General features: G+C 34.6%; 1 protein-coding gene across 8 annotated transcripts in view; it reads right to left on the minus strand.

Annotated features, from left to right (window-relative positions):
* Window positions 1-426: 426 nt before the first annotated feature.
* The window catches only part of AGMO (alkylglycerol monooxygenase), a 179190-nt gene continuing 158280 nt past the window's right edge, over window positions 427-21336 (minus strand). The window contains exons 13-16 of one of the 8 annotated variants that reach the window (XR_008209428.1): window positions 9420-9648; window positions 9032-9138; window positions 6466-6543; window positions 427-2422 (exon numbers count right to left, since the gene is read on the minus strand). Coding sequence is in view for 4 of the 8 variants with exons in the window: in XM_052695400.1 (XP_052551360.1) it covers window positions 2342-2422; window positions 17188-17244 (138 nt within the window). In the remaining 4 variants the exon portion in view is untranslated. Of the gene's footprint in view, window positions 2423-6465; window positions 6544-9031; window positions 9139-9419; window positions 9649-15437; window positions 15539-17187; window positions 17245-21336 lie in introns of those variants that run through there. The other 7 variants (XR_008209429.1, XR_008209430.1, XR_008209431.1 and 4 more) reach the window with 7 other exon arrangements.

Genomic DNA, 21336 nt, shown 5'->3' on the forward strand with positions numbered 1-21336 from the left:
GATAGAATAAGAAAATAGTGATTTATACAGAATAGTATAGTTCTATTCTAGGTCTAGGAGCGGGACTTCAAAGATCATCTAGCCCAACTGTGTGACCTCTTCAGAGCTGAATTAAAGCATATTAGTGAGGGCTTTGTCCAAACATCTCTGAAAACTGATAGGCATGAGATGTGTATCTCAATCTGAATTTACTTTTGAAATCTCATTCCTTTGATTACTTCATGTAAGTTAATGAAATTAATTATGATATCTTTAAAATTTAATTTAGATCTTCACTATTTTCCTTCAAAGGCTATGGATTTTTAAATGCAGATTTTCAGTGTCTTAAGAACAACTGGTAACACATAAAGTTGAAACTTCATTGCAGAAAAAAAAAATACAGACACATGGAGTTTTACCTCAGCTGACCAAGAAAAAACTAGAAGATATTAACTAATTATTCTGTTTATTATACTACTGTCACTAAATTCACCTCAATTTTTTTTGAGGTAATGTTGATGTCACTGCTACAAATTTTTAAAGTATAGGTGTACAACTTCAGAAGTAAATTAAAACTTTAGTTGATCATGTTGTACCTCTGGAATCAGATTCTGCCATTTTCTTAAATGTCTAATAATTTTTTATTCAAACAATCCAAATTTCGTACTTCACTTATGGTAAGAGACACAATCATTACTACCATCACTGTGATCCCACAGATGGGAAAATTCAGGCAAAGATATGGTAAGTTTTGGTCAGAAAACAGTAGAACTCCTGGCTGCACAAATATGTTAATCATGAGATTGTATTCAGGGGTATACAATTGTATCTACTTATTTCTTAAATTTACTTGTACATTTACTTATACCAGGTTATGAGTAAATGTTTAAACTTTTAAATAAGTACTTTAAATATAATTACTTTCATTGCTTTCATGGGGCTTTTTTTTTTTTTTTATCTTCTCATTATTTACAGTGAAGATGATCCACAAGTAAATCTTTCATTTAAACGTGCCTTAAAGTTAAGAAGGTATCATCCTTACTTTGCAGCCCAGATCTTAGTACATCTAATTGAACAAACACCTAATTTCCTCAGTTGAACATTTCAGACTCTAAAGTGATGGGCAAAAGTCACTTGATCTAAATACAGAGTGACTTAAAACACTGCAATTTCATTAATATAACTTCAATGTCTGAATGATGACTTACCGGAAACATCCAGTTACATAGTCTGTGGCATCTTTTATGGCTTAAGACTGAAAAGGTGCATTAATTAAAAATAGGCTTGCTTCATATGTGAAGTTGGTTAGCATGCCCTTACTATCCTAAAAGAAACTGGAATAAAAGAAAAACAAAAGCATCCCATTTTTAATTCAAGTATTATTGTTAGCTTGAAGCATGCAAGAGAGCTTGCAGTTTTTAGCAACTTGACTTTAAACACTACTAAAAGTTCTGGAGCCAAGTAGAAGTTGGAAGAGCACAAGGAAAGAAAAACAACCTAGCTCCAGTATTTTTGCCAGTCCTGCTGTTTGGAGACTCCCTTTACCATTTGTATTTAATTTTCCTATCTTAGTAGAAACCATCTTTCCAGCAGCTCCTGAAAGATGTGCATCTCCCCTGAGATCACCTCCACAGGAAATTATGAGGAATTAAGGGCCCAGCCTTACAAATATTTTGTCATGTGAGTAACATTAGTCAATGGGATACTTGTGTGCAAGTGCTGGCTTGATCATATCTAAGGTTGGCAATTGCAGGTGTACTCCTTAAATAACTCAGTCCAAACTGAAAGCCTGCGTTATAAAAATGCATATATCTGTCAACTTTCCTGAAGATATTTCAACTTGTTTGAGATATTTCAACTATTTTGAGATATTTTATCATGCTGTTTTTAATAATTGTCTTGCCTCAACTATACATCCTCATGTAGCTGTATGCTAGGAACACCAAACCATGACCCTTATGGAAAAACTGATATTCATATATCAGCTGGTTGCTTTATACCAGATTGCTACAAATATGTTTTAAAATATTTCTATTCTGAAAATACTTTTCACATATGGTTAACTACTAATAAACATACTGAAAAATCCTATTAGTTTTACATGGCTTCTGTGACACGGTGATACTTTGAAAAAAAATGTTATGAATGAACATTTTATTTAAATAGAGGTAAATTAAATATTTTAAAAATCAAGTAAATTCACTTTCCAATGAATCTTTCAAATCTTCATATGAAACCAAACCCCTTCTATCATATGTAAAATGACTATGATTCAGTAGGAGTCATAGCTGATTAATTCCAAAGAACGTAGGTTATTCCAAAGCATTGTTTCCATAATTCAAGTGGTGTCATATTTGCTCTTTCAGAGATGTTTATCTTTAGATGAAGTAATCCGGCTCATAGTTTGAATTCCCCAGAATGCAATGCAGAGGGAAAACAAGACCTACAACACAAAATTTAAAATAGGCATTATCATTTTATACATACATAATACTTTAAAAATTATATTTATCTGTAAACATGAGTGTATAAAAGCACAAAACTCCTAAGGAGGAAAATTACAGGACTATTCTAGGCATACTGATAAATTCACCTTAAGAAAACATGCTTTCTTTTTCTCTTACTCTTCTTACTCTTCTACTCTTCTTGTTTCCATTTGTTCTTTCTGAATGGCATCAAAACATGGTAACTGGCAGCCTGTATGACCTTCTCTATTTCATAGTAAAAGTTGGATTTAGAGTGCTCAGAATTACATACAATAAGACAGGACAATAACATCTTCTGTGCCAGAAGGTAAGTGCAAAAATGTTGAATTTTATTTACTTGCAAATAATGTCTGAAGATGCCTACCATGGCAAGTTGCATGGTAGTATATAAACACCTAAAGTAGTCTTAAAAACAGTCTATGGTAAATGAGATATCCCGGTTGCGGTACTTTAGATAGACACTTATTCCCCAACAGCTGTGTTGAGATATAAACTTGATTTGAAATAATTTAGGAAAAATAGTGTTTTCCTTTGTTCCGTGCATTTTTCATTAGCCAGTGAAGTTTAATAAGAAATCTGCATTTTGTAATTATTATTATTATTAGTTTGCTTGCTAAAAACCCCTTGAGGATAAGTGGGAATATTTGCAGGGTTGAATCTAATTCAGGTAATAGCTTTGTCTACACAAGTAGAGGATGATACACTTTGCATGTGTATGTGAAATGTTGTTTTTTAAAAGCTCTGATATAAGTTTCACATTTGGAATAAAGTTTTCAAGAATATGACAGTCATGGTTTATTGAACATAAACTGAATTAACAACCAAATTTCCTAGAAGGTATTTCGTCCAGGTGATTTCTTTTGTTTGTTTGAAGGGACAGAAAATTCAAATTTAAGACTTTTTTTTTTGTTTGTTTGTTTGTTTTTACTCAAGTTTAATAATTTTCTCAGGTTTATCTGTAATATAAAAGTACTGACTAGAACAGCTCCAATTTTAAAATATACATCATTTAACTTTCAACATTTAAAAATGTATGGCTCCAAAACTTACTACTGCCCTCATCTGCACATTCATCAAAGTACATGAGATCTGAATGTGCAATATAAATAAAAATGACCATAATACCTAAGAGATACTAATTCTGCATTGAATGGAGTGAAGTCTGATCCCCCTCACAACCTATCTGGGACAGGTACAATCTCAAATTATCTGTACACTGCATAGTTATTAGCATGAAAATAACACAGCTCCAATCCGATAAAATTCTCTTTCAAGGAAAATTCTCTTCAACTATTCTCACTGCAGATTTTAATTCTAATTGACCAAGGATCAAGGATAGGCTGTGTATTTAGAAATTCTGATGACACTTAGTGCTATAGGTCTCATTTTTAAGAAAGGCTCATAAAATTCTCACCAAAATACTTGTTTATTGGAGTTTCAGAAAAATTTTACTTTTTTTTTTCCCCCCTCATGTTACCACAAGTACCTTGTAAAATCTGAGTATATCACCTCATGACTCAGTTTTACAGCTATGGAGTGGAGCACTGCTGCAGACACATGCTCTTCTTGTTTCATGAGATTTGCTTTATTTCTACACTGCGATGTTGATGTAGGAGAAAAGCAATTTTAAACAACTATCTGCATTTCTGATTTGCCTGTTATGCAATTGAGATCCATGTGAATTGTGGTACACATAAAATGATAATATCTTCTGACTGTGGAAAAACTCTTTGTCATGCTAGCTTGAGAAACAGATCTTATCCACTTGTCAAAATCAGTACTTCTGACACGCTACTAAACTCATTTCATTCCTCACCTCAAAAGATCACTTCTATTCCTGGAAGACACATTAAATATAGAAGTATTTCATTTTCAGAAGCATTCTTAAGCACATTTAATGACTGAAATGCAGGGCATTTGTAGGGGATTAATGACTGCTGGGAGATGATGATCACCTGAAGAAGTACAGCTATGGGCCATTAAGCCCCAGGAAATGTTCTCAGCTAAAGATAGTTATTGCTATTATAGGCTGAAAATGAAAAAAACATGTTGGGTGAATTTTTCTTTTAAAAATAGAGCAACGCAGCTTCTTCTTTCTTAATTAAATTATTCATTATGATTTTCATAAAGCATGCAGTCAGAGCCTGTGGGGGTATTCTTCAAATTGCAGTTATTGCATCCAGAATGAATAACCACATCAGGCACACTGTGAATCTGTTGAACAAGTTCGGCTTCATCATTCTATAACAGTATTGATTCACTGCCTATCAATGTCAGGACTGCCAGTACTCGATGGAAAATAACCCATTCATGAAATAATAATGCTTCAAGGTGGATAAAAAAAAAAGAAAATCAGGGAAAAAAATTAAGGGGCCACATCCTCCCTTGCATGACACAAGTTCTGGCTGGCTCTATAGCTGCAATGCTGACCCATAATGAGCAGAGCCAGCTGCATGGGGCAACCAAGCAGAAACTTGCCATAGGAGCTGGTGTTCAGTTTCTTCTGATTACTGCTACGTACTCTGGAGGTAAAAGGTTCCACTTGAATAAATGGTGCAGTCAGGAGATGTCAGTAATGGAAAACCAAGCTGATACATGCCAGAATTCAAAGCAGACAGTAGTGTGGGCAGCAGGAAGCAGTAGAAGAGCATTTCACCAGGAGACTTAAACTATAATTGACAGGGGTTTTTTTAACATATTGGAAAAAACATGAAATATATAGATACTCTGAATTTTCTGTTCAAGTTTCTAGGATCCTAACTGAAATTTTAGTTTGTTTGCTTGTTTTTCCCTTTTACTGTTATCTAAATTTTTAGATAAATTTAGATTTTTCACGTAAATTGGCATTCTTTCTCAAATGGTCCAAACTGACTACAATTTGTCTCTTGGTAAAAATATTTATATCAGTTGCCTAATTTAGTCAATTTTGAAACAAAAATATAACTTAAAGAGAATGCTTTCTTGTTTTTACTCTGATAAAAGTACCTCCACAAATACTATCATATATCAAAAAGCTGAACATGAGACAGCAGTGTATGCTTGCAACCCAGAAGACCAACTGCATCCTGGCTGCATCAAGAGGGGTGGTCAGTAAGGTGAAGGAGGTGACTGTCCCCTTCTACTCTGCCCTTCTGAGCTTCTATCTGGAATACTGTGTCCAAGCCAGAGAGCCCCATTACAGTAGGGATGTGAAGCTGTGGAACAGGTCCAGTGAAGGGCAACAAAGATGATCAGGGGACTGGAGCACTTCTATGAAGAAAAGCTAAAGGAGTTATGATTGTTTAGGCTGGAGAAGACTCCAGGGAGACATAAGTATGGCCTTCCAATAGTTGAAGGGAGCTTACAAGCAGCAAGGGAAGTGACTTTTTAGATGGTCTGACAGTAATAGAACAAGGGGAAATCGCTTCACAATAAAAGAGGTAATATCAATGATTTTAGGTTTTTTATGATTTAGATTTATAGTAGATTTATATCATCAGATTCTTATGATTTTAGGTAGAAATTTTTTACTCAGAGGGTGATGAGGTGCTGGCATAGGCTGCCCAAAGAGTTTGTGGATGCCCCATCTCTGAAGGGATCCAAGTCCAGGCATGGAATCCTAGGCATCCTGATCTAGTGGCTTGCAACCCTGCTTACGGTAGGGAGTTGGGACGAGTTGATCTTTAAGGTCCCCTCCAACCTAAGCCTTTCTGTGATTCTACACTTCTATGATAACAATAATTACAGAATGCATCTTGAAAGCAGAATTTCTGACAAGCACACATCCAGGAATGTTAAAATGCAAACTTTTTGCCACCTCAGTACAAGCACTTGTTATATTTATCTGTTCAAGTAACTACAAATTAATTATGGGCTCTCCTCTAGACTGCTGGAAGAAGACAGACTTCCAATACTTACATTATCTCCTTCCCTACAGTCTTTCAGTTTCCATATAGCTTGTGTTCCCACTGTGAGTAAGTCTACAGAAATGTAAACAACACTATTCATAAGAAAAAGATACCTTAGCTAATGGACTGAATGCAGGATTGAGTCTGCTGTTCACAACAAATCCCCACTGGAGTGATCTAAGTTAATTAAGCTGTAAAACATTTTGAAATAATTAGCTAAATTCAGGCACCCAATTCCGTGTTAGCTTTACTAATGATCACTAATGTTATTTTCTCCCATTTTCTCTTTTTGTAATGACTTTTGTAGGTCTGAGTTGCCTAGACACAGCACTGTGTTTTTTTCTCGCAGACTTAATCCGAACAGAATTAGAAGACTTCAGACACTGGTCTAGAATTGTAAACAAGTGTTCAAAGACACCCCTAGTTTAAAGAAAAGAAAAGGTTTGAACCACAAGTCCTCATATCCCTGCTGACCTAAATCATTCAATGATTCTTTGACATTTCTCAGGTTCTGCTCAGAGATGTTCACTCCAAATTTCACTGCGGGGGTAGTTTGTACCTGTTCAACAAATCCACTATACTTAGGGTACACAAGTAGCTCTAGGGTGGGTTCGTGAAAACCAGCACATTCAGAAACTTCATGAAGTTGACTGTTCACGTAAAAAATAGGCCTAGTACTTTTAGTGATGTGCCCTCTCAATCTGACACTGTAAACTGTTTAACTGATATTGTAAATTAAACATTGCAAAGGTTTTTCTGTATTCTCTCTCTCCAAAAGCACTAGAAATAATTTTACATTATGAGTATTAAGAATAATTTTTAGATTGAGAAGTCTGTTTCTGTATATAATCATTCTTTTCTAGTTAATATGGAGAGAACAAACTGATATAATAGTTAATATCAAATACAATATAACAATAGAATATAGTAACAAAATGGTTAAATAAACAATCCCAGATTTCTCAAGTTAGCTTTTGTACGCACTATCACTGTTTTCCCACTTCCCCATACAAGATTACTTGTAAACAAGAATGTGCAGAACTACACAGAGGAGATGGAAAATGTATGTCTCAAAAGAGTAAAAGGTTTACTGTTTTAAGATGTCAGGATCTGGGCAAAAGCTGAATGCATCTTCATTCTCAGTGCAACGTTTTTAAATGAGCAGTCTAAGGCTAGTAGAGAAATACCATGATTTTAGCAGTAGGCATAGAAAGCACTTGTAGAGTGAACAGGTTAAGTAGACTGCCGCACTAGTAAACAATTTGCAATAACAATACTTGGAAACCAAAGAGGGGGAATCAGATTATTATTTTTTGAGGAAGGTGAGAGAACTGTGGATAGAAAGGAACTACAATAAAAGCAGCTTCACAGCGTTTGTCCAAGATTTCTGCAGAAGTAGCAGAATGTCTGAAAACTCTCCATGAGGATTCATCATACACATTTAGGCTACTGGTGCAGCTCATATCTCACAGGTTCTGTATGTCCCAGACATAGAACAAAGTACGTATTAATAGACTGCTGGCACACACACAATTAATCCAAGTACCTTTATCCCCCACAAAACTGTATTAATACTTCACTCATTGAAAGGATTCTTGCTGGTATGATATACTCCATTAGTTTTGTATTTCCTAATTAGCAGACGATGAGAAAATAATTAAGAACTATGTACATCTTCTTCAGATTCTGTTGAACATTTTAAACTTTATTCTTTTATTAAAATATGGCGTGACTCTCTAAAGTCAGTTAAAGCATGAAAACATAGTCTGTAAGTGTCCCCACATCCTAAAAGTCCTATGTTACACATCCAGGAAAGGCAAAGATAGATATGGATACAGGATATATATCCTTCAGTTGCTTTCACAGCTGGACACATCCCCACTATGAAATGAAATGCACTGCAGAGATGCTTGAGTTAGCAAGGACAGAAGCTGCTAAGAGTCTCAGCACGACACCAGGTTGGCTGACTTTCCTGGCACTGCTATCGCCTTGCATCCCTCAGCTAAACACACAGGGATTTTCGCACAAGCACATCTAAAGTGACCTATGTGCAGCCAGCAAATAATTTGAATCCTACTAGACTGTGGCCTTTCAAATCACTTGTATATGTGTCCGACTGAATTGTTAATTATTATATTTCTTTCTTCCAGGGTCAAAGAACGAATATACAACCTAAACACTAGAACTCTGAATGTTTTTCCTCATTCTTAAAGGACAAAAACAAAACAAAGCAAAACAAAAATCTGAAACCAGGAAGTTTTGCTGTTGATCATGAATAGGAACTTCCATATGTGTTACCTTGCATTGAGCTGTGCAAGTGTAGTGTATCAACATTACACTTATTAACATACACAAACTCTCCTCATGATCTTCAGTACAAAAGTTGTCAAAATGTTTTACTGAAATACCCGAGAACACTCGCCACAGTAGATTACTTAATTAAAAGCATAAATATCTAAATTATTCTAAAACATTTAGCCTTTTTGAATAGCATTCTAAAGTGGAACTCTGTTAAACTGAAATCTTCTCGTATGTTCAATGCTCCAAAATAACTTCTGCACCTTTTTGTTGGCTTTTAAAACAAATTCTGAGAAAAACTGTTTAGTAATTATAAACTGTCAGTCATCTTTTGAGCTTAAAAGTCTCACATTAAAAGACAAAACAAAACATATTACCTACTTTATTACATATTCTTAGCTCACAGTGCTATTCTCCAGGTTTCCAACTTGGCCATTAACCAGTAATTTGTACCACCACATTGCCATTACCTTTTTAAATGACTAATCCTGGGAAACAAAGTAAGAGCCACAATTTACTTTTTTTGTATTTGTCAGCCTTAAATTAGCTCTCATCTCTATCTACCTATTAGTCCTCGTGTTTTTGTCTAAGTACACATCAGAAAACCTGGCAACTTTATAATATTACTAAAACCAAACTTTCAAATTCACACGAAAGACATATCACCTTGTATAATCAATGAATATTAAGATGTTATAATTATGAAATTAACAAGAGAGTTAGGAAAAGCAGGTTATAATAGCAAAAAGAAAATAGATAGAACACTTACCCACATCCTGGGCTCATTTATGAAACTCCAGCAGAGCAAACCTCCAGAAAAGGTCATTTCCCCCCTGGTAGCCAGCTCTTAAATGGTTCTAGGAGCAGTGGAGCCAGGCTCCACCCCTTTCAGCAGCACAGGTGAATTGCCTTCACCTGTGCTCCTGTGGCTGACTCATTGCTCACCTCAGGTGATCAATCAGAGGTTCAGGTTGTGATTCAGCAGTTCTCATGCACACCTAAAAACATGTATCTGATAGACGCATTTTGCAGCTCTTTGCATTTGCTTTCTGATTTTACTTGTAGTGGTTAAAGCTCTTCTTTTGAAAGTATTTCTTAAAATTAAAAATTGTGTAAAGATATATGAATTCATGGGCTTTTAAAAATATGAAAATTATCACTCCTGCCCACTCTAGAAACTCCTCCAGTCATTACAGTTTTGCCATAAATTCCAAACACTGTGCCATCACTTAGGGAAACTCACTCCACACTCTGAACTTCTCTTTGCTGCTCACTCCATACCTTACTCCTGGTGAAAAAGAGAGATGAGCATCATCGGATTTGTTCAGTGTCTGGTGTTCTAATACTAACTAGCTCTACCACATGAGACTGGTTGATGGGTGCAATGCTCGAAGGAAAATCACTGAAATAATGTTTTTTACATTTTTGACAATAAAGTACTGAAAAACATAGATCAACAGCGTTAGAACTTAATTCTAAACTTTACATATTTTTTTTTTTAATGAAAAGGCCTGCATTTTTTCAGTTTTCATTTTCTCTCAAATTTGAGAAACAATAGGGAAAAAAAAAAAATAAAAAAATTCTTATCATACTTACAAAGGACAATTAAAAATAAAGCTTTCAGAAAGTTAAGATGACAAATCTTAGAAATATCTCAGTCTGTAAGCATACTGGTTTAATCTTTTGCAGGTTACAAGCCAAATGAGATTGAAAGAGTTATTAATAGCTGTTCAGTGCAGAAACAAAATATTTGAGATAGTTCTGTTCCATTTTGGCCAAAGCTGTTGAGTTTATTTTTTAAAACATTTAAAAAGGAAGTGTACCTATTGAGATGAAATATCTCAATTACTTTTATGCCTGTCAGCAGCTGTAACACAATTACATACACCTGACTGCACAACTTATAGCTCAAACACAAGTTGGAGAGTAAAAGAGATATCAGCAAAGGTTTAATTTTATAAAATATAAGCTAAAATATATGTAAAGAGAGTATTTTACTCCCTTGTTGAAATATGAAGCTTGTTTTCCTTTAATCAATACTTTACTGTAGTGATCTGACATTTAATCAAATTTAAATTGTTCTCCTTTAGCTTAAAGAACCGATTGCTTTATAATGCAATTCTCTAGACTGGACATGTATATTGCTGTACATGGTAAGAGTAAAATTATTGTTTTTATAAAGTCATAGGTACTGTGACTTCATATTTAATCCTTCTGTGGTGCAGTAATTTTTTACTTAAAAGATGGCAAATTCATTTAAAATATGGACAGGGTGGACCTGCCCTTGAAGCTATCATGCTCACTTAAAAGAACATTAAAGCAAAAAAATTATTGCACTTTGAACACATGAAGAAAATTTATAATTATAACATTTTGAAATTTGGATTGCTCATTACCTCACTGTGCAACATTCACCTGATAAGCACGCATAGGAATAACTGAATTCCTGTAAGCCCTCTATTTTTATATCACTTTAATACAACATCATCTTAGGAAAAAGTTGTGTCCAATCTCTCCATCATTTACAAACATAAAATATGTTTCTACATAGATGAGTTTTGTTTCAGAGTGTGGCTATTGTGTGTATGTGCATTGGTGATGGTGAACAAAACCAAGAGCGTAATGTTAGCTGGGAGCTCTCTGGCAAAGGTGGCTGCAGAGTGGAATATCTCTGATGGCTGGTGTGCTAAATATGCTGTTATGAGAAAGCTGACCGGGTACAAGCTCTGAAATCAGAATACGTTCAAACTGTGGAGGAAAAAAAAATTCCCAGCTTTTAACTATAAACCCACAGACATTAGATCACTGACAAGAAAACTTTGCTGCAGATGTTAAAAAGAAGTGATGGGAAAAAGCTTGCTACTGTGACTAATGGCAAATGTGAAAGAAAGGAACAGGAATTTGCAGAGAGGGATAAAACAACTGAGTCAGAAACAGAAAGGATTTCCAGTACAGTGGGAAAAAGATAAACAAACAAAAGAAAACAACAAAAAACTACCAGAAAAGTATTCAAGGAAGCTTGGAAGACAGAGATCAAGGCTAAAAGTCATTTGACACAAAGATTGCTTCAAAAGCCAATATGTCTGCAGGAGAAATTAATCCTTTCATCAAAAGGATGGAGCACATAGAAGGCTGTTCTCAGTAAAGGAAATACATTAACACGCAATGATGCAGAAAAATCTTGCCATAGAAGATACATGTCCAAGTCAAAGATAGACAGAACACACCCAACATGTTGGCCAACCCTCTTTTTGAGGCCAGAAGCAGTAAAATGTGACTGCTTTTAAAGTTCCAAGGAAAAGAAAAACGCTGAGGTCAGTCCAGCCCTGTGTTCATTACTGTACATGGAAAAAAAAAAAACAGATCTCCTTCTGACTACTGATGTGTCACTTTCTTGCTTCTTTCTCTCTGGGAAACTCACATTCCCAAATCTCACTATCTTTTGATAATGTAAAAGTTGCTATATTCAATATTAACCACAGCTGTATTCAAATAGGCTAAGCCATTGATTTTCCTACTTACCCATCAAGACTTTCTAGTAGGAAAACTAAAGAAATACAACCTAAATGAAACTTCAGCATGGAAGGTACACAACTAACCTGAAGGAAAAGCCTCCAGTGGGAAAGAAATAATGATTCAATTATTATATTACAAAATGAGATTGAAATTAGACTTTAAGAGAAAAAATATAGCTGTGCACATGCCTATTTCTAACATTAAAAAAGAAAAACAGCCAAATCAAAACAAAACAAAACACAAAACCTGCAAAAAAGCTAGGAGTACATTAGAAAAAAAAACCTGGAGTGTTGGAGTAGTTCACAAACAAAAAATGCCTCAACCTTACAGTGTTGATACAAAAAGACGTCAATACCAGTCTGGTAGATATTAACAGAAATGTTTCATGTAAAACACAGTAACCATCCTGCCTGCTCCATATTGGTGAAGCATTTAAAGAAAATATAGCTTAACTGGATATAGTTCGGAAGCAGAAAATAAAACTTATAAAAGTTTTAGAAGAGTAGACTCGTAGGAAGCTTGAAGAAATTCTTCTGTGTATCCTTGAAGAAAATAAAACTCAGAAGCAATGAAATTAATGTTCTGATATGTGAAAGAATAATGCAACAGGAAAAGAAGATAAGGTACTGCTGAAGGTAATGAAATAGGGTTATATATATATCTTTTTTTTAATCTAAGATTTTCACAGAAAATGACAAAAAGACCTGCTACCTGGAATGCTGGTACTGCATTAGAGACAGCTATGTAAGGAAGCTGTGAAAGGTATATAAATGGTTATACAGGCATGTGTCTATGGCATAACTGTAATTGATCCTCCTTCAGTGCAGACTCCCTGCTAGTGCAGCATTTCTGTTTATTCACAATGAATACAAAGGCATTCTTCATCTCAAACTAACATTTGCTAATACCATTTGCTTTGCTAACAGCAGTCAAGAAAGATGAGACTGCTTAGCTCATAGAGCAACCACTACTCAGCAAACACTTTTTGCAGAAACCATGCTTCATCATCTTAATTCTCAGATGTGGTTATCACTTTAGTAAGGGGAAGAAAAGTAAAATCTGCTGATACTCTTTTTTTTTCTTTTTTTTTTTTCTTTTTCTTTTTCTTTTTTTTTTTTTTTCCTTTTTTTTTTTTTATTTTCTCTCCAGTTTCTAGCATTGGACAGATTTGAACCTGCTTCCCATCAAGAAGATGGGAAAAGATCAACTTCCACTGGTTCTTTAGCTGAAAACACTGATGGCAGAAGCATGAGCTTGCTTGCTCATATTTTATGCACAGTACAGTCTCTGCACAAAAAAATATGGTACTCTATGGTCGAAATCATCTGTCTAAGACTCTGAAAGAATACTCAAAGAGTTACAGTAAAAGTCTGGGATGCTGGGTTATTCGTTTTGCATTCTTTGCCATAGATTAGAATTTTAATGTTTATAGCTCATTAGGTGAAAAACAGAGAAAGCATTTATTTCCCCTAAAAGTTAGTACTTTCTAACCCCCATCTCACTAAAATCTAAGACAATTTCATTCACTGCAGTAATGCAGACAGAATAAAAACATATCAGATTTGGCATTTTTTCTGTGACAAACATCATATCAATAATTCTGAATACATGGTATTTTTTCTCAACAGTTATGTGCTTGGATAAATACAATGGACATCTTTAAAAATCAGATAATTGAGTGTATTTTGTATATGGCTCCAGCTATTGAGCAACCTTAGCTCCATAGCTCATGGTGCTGACCAAATGAAGAGCTAAAAATCGTGTGAGAAACTGTTTCCATCTCATGATTACTTTGGCTTAAAAAAGTTTCAATTCACTATATGGTGAAAATTATACAATGTTGAAAAAATATCAATCCAGACTTCAGTTTTATAAAAATATATCATCTTCCTAATCTAAGGTTTTGTTGTTTCTCCCCTCCCCCCATGTTGGATTCTAGATTAAAAGGGATATTGTGCCCTAAATACGATTCTGTCTTGGAAAGACTACTGGGTATTGTTTAATTTGTATGTCAAAGGGAGGGCTGAAGTCTCAACAATTGTTAACCTCTCCCATGGTGTGCTAATAAAAGGTCAGAGGCCCACATGTGGCTTGCAGCCTGGGGAATTTCTCTCAATGTTCTGCCAGGGATGGGACTGTCTGAATGTTTTCTCTCATAAGTTTTAAGCCATAAACTGCATCCTACTTGGCTCAGTGTGCCAAAACTGGACCCAGGGGTATCCAGAGTCTTGGCTGATGGGAAAAAATGAACGCTTCCTATGGAAGCCACAGCTGTTTTCCTGAGAGAGAGCACAGATGCTTAAATATTTCTCTGCTTTCCGTTTCTGACTACCTGTTCTGGCAGCCGTTCCAAGAAGGGGGGAGTATAGAGGCAGGCATCCAGCTGCTTTCAATAATCCTTGGCAGCACAGGTACTGATTATCTGAAAGTTAAACATATTCAACAAGCGTTTTTTTGTGAATTTCAAACTATAGAAATGGTGAGAGCATGTACTAATGCTCCCATCCTCCTCTCTTGGGCAGAAATTTATTGATCAGGATACACACCTTAGTTATGAAAGTAGAGAGTATGTCAGGGAAAAGAAAAAGATACTGTATTTTATTGAAAATAAAATACATAGAAGTGTGCATTATGCATATATGTACACACGGAGAAATCGAAACATGTAGATAGTATATATATTCTATGCATTTTCCAGGAAGAGGATTAGTTTCTTCAGTCAGACTATGGCTGAATGTCACAATATGGTTTTGATTTTGAATTGTGGGGTAGTATTTATCCTGAGTGTAACTTCTAGAAGCCAACGAAAGTACACAGGCTAAGTTATGTTTTGTACTGATTTGGACCAGAATTGTATATAACATCAGCTATCTCCTAAATTCCATTGAAACCACATTACATTAAAACACAGCTTATGATACTGTATAGTAACTGTTAAACAATTATCTTTAGCTAACTTCTTATACATATTGGGGACCAATGATCATTCCATATATATAGTAGGTAAAATGTATGTCCTTTTCTTCCAAACAGGTTGTATTGATGCTTGATAGCACTTAGATTGACTCCCTTCAAACTTTTTCTCCAGTAGCATCTTCTGAAGTATTATGGAAAAAAATGCAAAAAAATAGCCCAATTCAAGCACAGCTAATTAATATACATCAAAATGGGATAGTATATAGCTATAGCTGATATGTAAAGAACAGAACATCATATAAGACTGCAAAACTGGATTTAATGACTAGTCATTGCTCAGTGGATCAACATTTTCAGTTAAGATTACACTTCACCAGTTTATTTGCTTTTGCGGACAGCTGCACCTGCTTGCTACCTGCAGTGCTCTGTCAGTGCCTTTGCCTTCTGTCACAATCTCTGTGAAATGAAGAAACATCTGTCAACAGGGGAAGCAAGCAGATAATATCAATGCTTTCCATCAAGAGCTGTAAAGTGCTCTGGGAAAGAGCAGCCCTATAAAAGTAGTGATTCTCCTCATCAGACAATCAAAAAGGCATTTCCTATAAGATGTCTGAATGATGTTTACTTCAAGACTCAGGGCAGACTACTTGAACTGCAATGGGCCAGTCTTCCTCAGGATTTTCCCTCTCCTTTCCATTACGCTCACCAAGATTCTTCATTTACATTCAGCCCAACAAAGTATTTTATTTTTTTTTTGCTTCTATCTTGATCACCATCCCCACACAGCACTCAGATCTACTTCGTCAATCAAACTATCTTGTGAGTGTTCTTGTGCTGATGGCTAAGAAGCTATCCAAGTCAGTGCATTTCCCAGACAGAGCAATAGCTTTGGCATGACAAATCCTGCAAAAAAGTATTATTTAAGATATTTTCTGAGTGCTTACTTCAGACCAGGGGAGCATTAAAACTAATGAAGTGAAATCCAGACTGGTAGATACGCTACTTCTAAGCTACAAGGAAAAGAATTTAGGTTTACTCCAAGTGGTGATCTCACAGCTCAACTGCGCAAATTGCTCCTCCCCTCCTAGAGGTAGAAACCACTGGCAAGATGGATCATGTACAAAATCTTTGAGGAATGGAATAAGAGGAAGAAAGTGGTTTCACCTGACCAAGCCACCAAAAGTCAACGAGTTCAAACAGGTAAGTAAGTCACAAATTATGAAAAAGAGCTACTGTATTTGAGCAACATGTTGTCTCAAACTGTTCACGTGGGAAAGAGCCTTGGGAATTTTGCTGCCTGTAATATACACTAACTAGATTCTTCCCTGTCTCACTTTCTCATTTGTAACTCATTTATTGCACTTACAAAAGGACCAGCTCCTGACCTTTCCATTTTCTTTTCCAAGTCATCTAACACAGCATTTGCTAGCTTAGCACCAGAAAAGAAACCAATATAGCTTTTATTTCCCCCAAAGTAACTGACAGAAATCTTCAAAGATGTCAAGTGGCTGCCCAAGATGTGTGCTTTTGTGACAGTAAAATTCCATCACTTAACTATTTTAATAACAATATCATAATTTTCATTTGTTTAATAAGGATCAAAGAGGTTTTGCTTTTAACTTAATGTTTTTGCTTTAACTTAAAGGTTTTGCTTTAACTTAATTACTAAGTAATAGTGTATGTTTGTCTCCAGTTTTAGTTTAGTTATTTCCAATGTTTAGCTGTTCAAGATTTTGCTGTTTTCACTCTTGTATTATTTTTCCATACTTAACTGACTCAGAACAAATTCTTCACTTTTTTTTTTGTAAAGCATCCTCTATTTTTGTCTTTAAAGCACTGCCAGAATAAAAGTATTTTGCAGTTATGCATGTACATCAGTCAAATCAATCAGCGGTAATAAACAAATAGAACGTTACTTCCCCCCCTTTTTTTTTTTTAAAGCCAGCATACTTAAGTACTGAATCATACAGAAAACACTGAAAATGTGTTATCATAAAAATCATTAAAGCAGGAGAATGAAAGGAAACAGCATTATAGAAGTACAGATAATTCTGACAAATTCAGATATATGTGAAATAAGATCTAATTTTACAACTTTTACTCACAATAGTAGTATTACTGAAATCTACAGGAATATTCACATAAAAAATACAGGATAAAACCTGAAAGACTGAGAGAAATCCACTTTTTTTTATCTGCTATGAGAACAAATATTGCATCATAAAACAAATGATGTCCAGATGGGTAAAATAGCTTAGCAACAAGATAATCTTATAGAAAACGTATAGGCGCATCTATAGTGATGACAGATAATAGGACCCGAGGAGAGGTTATTACAGACAATTTGGAGTATAGCATCTGAGTCATATCCCGATTGTTAAAGCAATTATTGTCAGATCCTGAAGGAAGATTAGTCTATATCCAAAGGGATTTACTACTGATATTATAATAACATGTTCAGAAGTTATTATAACACAATTTTTGGAATAAAAGAGAAACTAATTGGTTCATAAAATTAAAGCACCTCTAGATTCCACTAACAACATTAAAAGAAATAGATGAGCTATCCACAGATTAGTATATAATCAGGATTACCATAGGCTGTTGTGCTATGTAAATGTATTCAGGAAAAAAAAAAAAAAAAAAAAAAAAAAAAAGGAGAAATGTGAAAAAGAACTAACATGTGTGGACACAGATGTATTTTTAAAGGAAGAAACACAAGTTTTCATTTGCTAAGCCCACACAGTGAAATAATTTAAATGTATAGGTTTGTTCTAGCTGTGTGAATAGCTTTCTGGGGGAACCACTGACTCTGATCCATGGTTTCTGATCTAGACCAAGGAACTCTGTCCTGGATCAACATACTTAACTGTGCTATGGGTCATAACCCATACTGTGATATTGGTAAACTGTAGCATGGTGTTGGCACTCAGACTGAATTGGACTGTCATCTTCCATAGTAGCCTGTGGCAAAGGTACAGAATTACATAAACATCCTAAAACAAGCCATGACAGGGTTTATAATAACGTTCTTCTCCCACACACATGCACAGTAAAGACTAGAAATAATTATAAAATGGAAAATACATTTTACACATTTTTGCAATTGTCTGTGTCCAATGGTTTGTTGAATTAATTCAATCTGAAGATTCCTGTATTTGTTTGTATTTGGTACTGAAATATGATCAGTAGAAGAATTGGAGAGTTAAAGAAATAACATTTATACATCTTTAACAAAACTGATACTGTGTGTTTTTTTTTTTTTTCACTATAGAAATTGTTAAAAAACTATGCAAACAATATCAGACCTATACTAATTATTTCCTCCCTTCAGTACCATATTCCTTCTATGAAGCATCGCACTCAGATATATTCATTTAAAGAACAAATTAAAAGTTTTATCCTGATAATGTAAAACAAACAAACAAAGAAACAAACAACCTACAGATTTAAGTAAAAGGTGTGGTTGATTAAAAAGGAAACAAATATGAAGTATGGAGCGTACCTGTAACTGGGAAATTAGGCCAAACATATATTTATCATTATTCTGTCAAAAGGTTCTGAAGCTCTTGTACAGGACTCATATGATGAGTTTATTACAGACAAGAATTTATGAATTCAAATCAATTCTATTTTCCTCTTTTCATATTAAAAAAATGCATTTGAAAATGTTTGCAGTTTGGCACTGTCATGGTTCAGCCATGGAAAGGTTTGCCACATTTCTGTGAGGCATACTTAGATTCATTTTCAGAAGACATAATTTATTCAGTGTATTTCAAGTCATATATAGATTTTATGGAAATAGAATAAACTCAAAATAGATTTATGAATCAAAATTATTTAGCTATTTTCTTATGGATTCTGCTTTTCCTAAAGTTCAGTCATGCCATATTGCAAATATTTGATGTGTCTTCATCATACTATTAACTCAGTTTTCTATTATATCTACATTAATCATATGCTTAAACTTTTAAGAAGACCACCCTGATTCTCCAGTTGAAATAATCAAATAGACATTTGCAGCCTTCTTATCCGCGAACAGTCTTTGGTATAAACATGGAGCAAGTCTTGAATTTCTCAAGAACAGGCAAACCACTCTAGCACAGAACTCCCTCAAGCGGGAAGACTAGTTCAGGGATTAGAAAATCTTAAAGGGCTTACAGAGAAAGGATAAGACCTGCAATATGCCATCACTAGGTCAAACTTATGTCTCCATTCAACAAGAATCAAAAATTGCCTCATTGAAGCAAAGTGGCATGAGGTGGTCTATTTACTCATATAACAAGTCTGTAGTATCTTCTCTAAATTAAAAACCAAAGATGTCAGCAGCACTCTTGGAACTGGCTGTATGTTGGTAAATATCCCATAATAACCTCACAAAGGTGGAAATGAAAAAATACAGGCTCTTTGGAGACCAAATTTATAAAACCTCTTCATTATAAAAGAAATACAATACTCATAATTTCATTCTTACTCTATTGAAGAACTTTCTAAATCATCAAGTTCAGTTCCGAAAATGATAAGAAACTATATAAATATTTTTTTCCAGAAAAACTCACAGAATATAAAAAAACCCTAAAAATATTTTCCAAAATGCTTTGCTAAACTTTAATCTGCAAAAGAATTACAATATCTTCAATAATTATATACAACAGAAAGACCAGGGAAGCCATTATCATACACTTAGAAGCAGACATAGAATGGAATTACAGATCCTCAAATACCGGGTTGTCAGAGCTGGCTTTTTCTCTTCATGCTCTGGATAAAATCTAGTGGTACATTTCAGAATAGAAATATATTTTCTACACTGAAGTATCTGAAGCAGCTAGTGTAGCCTAGAAATTGCTTTGGAATTTTCTGGGAGGAAAATGTTATAAATTACATAGCATTATAGTAATTCACATCACTAATTTTTATATTTAGCAATTCACATAAATTAATTAATTACCCATTGGAGCATTTGTGTGGTGTCTGTAAATAATTGTGTGGCCTGGAAATCCATCACAAAAGATTTAATGTGTAGGTTTATGCGTGGAATGCTTAGCTGAAGCAGTATCATAGTGGTGAAATCAGAAGAAGACACAATTAAATGTGTGCATTAGGAACACTTCCTTTAAGATTTCGGTATGTATATCAGCATGGCAAAAAATACAAATTAAAGTGAAAAAAAAATAAAATTGTGTAAGCAGGTACAAAATTTCAAGAAAATAAAAAAGAAATCAAGTATTGTTTCATAAAACTCCAGAGGACTTTCTTTTCTGGAAAATAAAAAAGTTCACAGGGTGATTAAAATAAGTGCATCTGGTAATTAATTCCTATTGAGAAGGTTAAATTTCTCTCAAGTTCCTCTCTCTAAACCAATCTTGTCAAACTGGCATGCTAACAAGTGGGCACTCTATTTTGGAGGATACGTAAGATTGGCATGCTGCAAAAGACAATTACCTTTTCACATAATCACAAAAGCTAATAGACATTTAAGTCAGTTCCTGTGGTTAACACTGGGAGCTTGCTTTCATTTTTGGCTGTAGTTGCAACATCTCTGAAGCTCAATAGGGAAAAATCCTGTTTAAGTATTTTCTATATCATTGAGGTGAGTAAAAATTTATGAATAAGTGTATGGGAAAATCTTCCACTTGCCAGATATGTTTGTGTATACACACACAAACACGTACACTTTGTGTAACTATACACATACATCTAGCTTTGACAAATTTGTACATAAAATATGAAATCATGATAGCAATGTTTCGCATGCTAAAAAGCAAACATAATACACAACTGTGAAGAATTAAGTACAAATAATAAAAAACAACAGTGACTAATTTTAGAGGCTTCAGTTTTAATTATTGTTATTATGATTTTTTTTAAATTAAAAATATCTCTTAATCTTAGCTATGACAGAACTAATAATGTTAATGGGATTGCATAAACCACATTTGTCTTTCTTGTTTTACACTCAGCACTCGTTTACATAAACTCAGCAGCCCTGCCAAATGATTTTATCTTATTTCATATTAAGCATAATGAAAATGCTTGCTTTGCTAAACTAAACTTTAGATATTCTCAGTTTTGTGTGTTTAAACACACACTCTGACCTGTTTGTCTACATTGCCACCTGGAGGACCTCATGGCAAAATCAGGTCGAATTGCTGAGGTGAGATATTAGCTACAAGTTCAAGCTGCCTCTTGTGCTGTAAGAATTGACCTTTTTGCCCCTTGACGAGCTGAAGCACTGCAGAGAGCCTCGGATGTGC

This window comes from Tympanuchus pallidicinctus, unplaced genomic scaffold, assembly GCF_026119805.1.
Source record: "Tympanuchus pallidicinctus isolate F22 unplaced genomic scaffold, pur_lepc_1.0 scaffold3, whole genome shotgun sequence".
Taxonomy (NCBI): Eukaryota; Metazoa; Chordata; class Aves; order Galliformes; family Phasianidae; genus Tympanuchus; species Tympanuchus pallidicinctus.